We start from the raw sequence: 4,282 nt of genomic DNA, 5'->3' as shown, positions 1-4,282 counted from the left end.
CTCTTTCTTTTCGAGCATCTGAGTACTGCACTAGAGCTCTCTGCTTGGATACTTGTCTCCGCTTAAAATCAACTCAAACTCATCAAACTTGTTTTACGCTCTTATGCGACTCCGAAAACATTTTCAGAAAAGAGTATGCAACATCTACTTTGATGCGAAACAAACAAAGACTTCAGCCTCCAAGAGTGAGCAGCAAGTAAAGGTTTAATCGCTCAAATGTGATCCAAGCATCACTCTCTTTAAAAACAATCCATCTAGTAGTTCTCTTTGGACATAACTATGTATGCCTTGAGTTCTTCATAACACCTGAAGATACGTAGGAGCGGGATTGCGAAATCTTGTCAGACACATTAATATAAAAACCCTAAATCTTTCCTTTCTTTCTTTCTTTTTTCCTCGCCCGATAAGTAGAAGATCGCAAACGATATCACGCTAACACTCTAATACAAAACTAACTAAATGGGTCCCATCGAGTACGATGAATGTGAGGGGTGTTAATACATTCTCCTTGTATAACCGACTCCCGAACCCGATTTGGTTGCGATGACCATTTCTTTTTGCTTTTTGTGGGTTTTATTGATATTTCCCCTTTTCTTTTTTGGAAATAAATAAAGTTCGGTGGCGACTCTGTTTTGTTTATATTTCGAGCGTTCCTTACGCTCGGATATTTTTCGCGTCGCGACAATAGGATTTCCTTTTTTGATAATTCTTTATGGGCGTCGAAATTATGAGTTACCAGGATCACTCCTTAAAGCGCGAGAACAATATAAGGAGTTTTTAAGGTCATGCCCCTCCATGTATTAGAAAAATGGATTATAATCCATACATTTTATAGTGGTCTTCTCTACTCTACGAGAATGACCCTTGACGTTGCTACGGAATGAGTCCTTATGGATAAACCATATAATAATATGCATGCCCTTATCAAGGCCATGGCATAGAATCACTACCAGAGGGGAAGTGAGCATACTCCTATTGGAAAAGGCCCCCAAAAAGGTGAATTATACGAAATTAGTGTCTTTGACTACATAAATACTAAGGTAGATGCCCTATACCAAAAACATCGATAATCTAAGTATCACCCATGCCTCTCTTGTCACTCCAAATTGTAAAATTTATGGAGTAGATGGTCAGGTTGGTACTTCATGCAAAATGATGACCGAATTATGTCCAACAAAAAAATTCATATTTTTCCTAAAAAAACAATTTCCTCGATTTAAGCAAAAATTGAATTAGAGCACAAATAATGACACGTAATTGGAGTATATACCAAAACACTCTCACTTTCTTCATATTTTACAAAAGTTCTCTCTCTTCTCCTCCTTTTCTCTATTGTTTTTTTTTTCAAATGACAAATGATTAGCTGTTAGCATTATATATATACTCTTCCCTAGTCTTCAACTTTTTGACCTCTACTTCGTTTAACCTTTTAACTCAATTGCTTATAAATTGATCCTATCACTTACAAAATAATGAAATATAATATTTAATTTATATTCATATATAATTGAAATTGAAATCCAGAACTTTGAAAAGCTGGGTCTTGCAATGTAAGGAAGGAAGAGGTTCCGCATATTTGTATTTTAGTATAGGGTTGAGTTGATAGATATGAATACAATCTTCCATTAAGCTTCCTTATTGATAAAGTATGAGACTATGGCAAGAAATTAAACAGAAATAGAGAAATGCATATGGAATGTATGTCTTTATTGATGGTAAAAGGGAAATACATAAGAGATAAATGTTTACTACCTACAAGAGTAATGCTCTACACAGAAACACAGAAATACATAAGAGATATAACTGAACCACACTCGCCCACTAATTCTCACTTTCTCTCCCTGCTATCTCATCCTTCTCTCTTTTCTTATTTCTCCTCATATAAACTCTCCATACTCTAGGCTCATCCTTTGTTGCTCAAGCCCATGTCATCTGATAAGGCCCTATTAGTACAACTTTCAAATCAACCAATGTTGAGAGCAACACTTAATAAACAGTAAATTTACCGTAATACAGCAAATTAACAACATCAATCAATCAAATTTTAGTGAAGTGGAGTCGACTGCATAGATCGAATTTCACTGTAATGTTCTCTATCCAAGAAAAACTACTGCTTTTCTACAGTGTATGGTCAATTGCCTTAAAGCAACTTTTCTACATAAGAGCAATGATACAGATAAAAACATTCTTCATCTTGCATCATTGTACCAAAACTCCTAATACATCTTCAATTAGTTTTGCTGTGCAAAAAGTAAATATGAATGATTTTTAAAAGCACTTTTGCTTCAACAAGTGAGACATTATATCTTCCTTATGGAATTTATGTATGTTATTGGAATAACTGATTTCAATTGCAACAGAAAAGGGCTACTACAATCCCCAACAGAAAACACCTGAGGTGTTACTGTGGCAATAAGAATGAAATTTTCACCATTCCCCACATCTATCTTGTACAGATCATGGAAAATTTTCTGAAAATGATTGACCAAATTGTCATAGAATGTCTGACTTGGAGAAATAACATTAACTGCAAGAATTCCAAGTTCAGAAAGAACTAATTTTGCAGCAAGTAGAACATTCTTTCTAACAAATTCCAGGGGTGGAGAACTTATACCATCTCTTATATCGCTTGAATCCAAATCAACCATAATAACATCAAACTTATGAGCTACCTCACCATTCGCCAAGTGACCAAAACCATCAGCAAAAGAACTCTTACTTTGTTGTTTTCCATGGTAAGCAAGTTTCTTCATATATTTAACCGCGTCCCCAAGGATAACATGGACAAATTCAGATTCTTCCAATCCAAAGTAGTTCTTTGCCACCTTCAAAACCTCCTTATCACTATCAACACCGATGACCTCAAAACCCAATTGAATTGCCAGAAAAGTTAGCAAAGCCCCACCTCCAACCCCAAGGCATAAAGCTTTTGGTCTTAACCCATTTCGAATTCGCCCATCTATAGATTCACTTATTATTGAAAGACTAGCCACCATAGGTGCCAAGTAAGGGTGAACCAAAATTCGAAGATCAAGCATAAACTTTGCATCTTCAATGCATAAACTTTTCGAACTAGAACCCAGCTCTGGAACAATAAGCACTTCTGTTTGAATCAGATTAGGCATCCTCTTGAACCTCAACCGCCTTCGAAACTCTCTTTGAAAACCACCATGATTTTGAGTTTCACTCTGAGTTTCAATTTCGACATCTTCAATCAACATTTCCCCAACATGAGAGCTAATACATTGATGTATTACTACACTAGAAAGCAAGCTATCTTCGTAACTCAAAATCGGTATCTCAGGGATACCGTTTTTAAACAAAGATTTAGGAGACAAAGCAAGGAGAAGAGGTTTTGACCAGACCTCAAAATCAAACCCTGGATGATTCAATGAACAATTCAACGGACGGTGGTAAATATGATTTAAAGAATCGGAATCAGAATGAGGCTGGTTACCGATCAAAATGAAACGGGATATTAGAGGAGAAGTGAAGAGAAGTTGGAGATGACCTGATTTAGTAGAGAAGATCCAATCAGTTTCACGGTCTTGTGGGACTAACATAGCAGCAATGCGGGGTTGGTGAGTGGGTTGGAGTGGCGAGTCAAGAACAGCAACTCGGAGGAGAGAATGGGAAGAGGAGGATGGGTTGGGTATGGTGAAGGAGATAAAGCGAGAAGGGGTTAGGGTTTCAAAGGTTGATACGTCGAAGGCCATCGCAAACAGAAAAGAAAAAGCATGAGACGATCAAATTCGGCTCCTCGAGAGGTCGGCAGCCAACGCGTGGGGGTGTTTCCGGTAGGCAAGCGCACTTATGGAGTAGGGGTATTTTGTTGCAGGAGATGGGTTATCTTTCATTTCCGGTTCTTTTTTAATTACGGTTGCAGAGAATCCAGTTGTAGTATATTACTATCTCAAGCGTCAATTCTGAATCCATTAACAATTAATTTTTTTTAAGATGCATGTTTTGATATAAACATGATATGATTTTTTTTTGTTCTAAGTATTTTAATTAACTTTCAATTTTAATTTTTTTTAACTTTCTAAATTTTTATGTCTCAAGTTTGTTTGAATCACAAGTATCAATTGTTCTCCGTCTTATAACAAGTGTTTCATACGAATTCTGCTTGGTTCTTAAAAAAATATATATATATTAATTTTAATAAAAATTTATATCATTTATTAAAATGATCTTATTTATTATAATTAATAGAGTTGTTGAAAAGAGTGAAAAATAATATATAGCATATAATAGTGAAAAAAATAATAAATATTATATCGAT

At 35.6% G+C, this 4,282-nt stretch overlaps 1 protein-coding gene across 1 annotated transcript; it reads right to left on the bottom strand.

Moving 5' to 3' along the window:
• Positions 1 to 1,690: 1,690 nt before the first annotated feature.
• On the bottom strand, positions 1,691 to 3,944 carry LOC127092018 (uncharacterized). The gene has a single exon (XM_051030793.1). The coding sequence runs from the start codon at positions 3,714 to 3,716 to the stop codon at positions 2,301 to 2,303; it is 1,416 nt and encodes a 471-aa protein (XP_050886750.1). The 5' UTR covers positions 3,717 to 3,944; the 3' UTR covers positions 1,691 to 2,300.
• Positions 3,945 to 4,282: the final 338 nt, after the last annotated feature.

Source organism: Lathyrus oleraceus, chromosome 6 (assembly GCF_024323335.1).
Source record: "Lathyrus oleraceus cultivar Zhongwan6 chromosome 6, CAAS_Psat_ZW6_1.0, whole genome shotgun sequence".
Taxonomy (NCBI): domain Eukaryota; kingdom Viridiplantae; phylum Streptophyta; class Magnoliopsida; order Fabales; family Fabaceae; genus Lathyrus; species Lathyrus oleraceus.
Note: the sequence above shows the minus strand (reverse complement) of the source record. Positions and strands in the feature narration are given on the sequence as shown.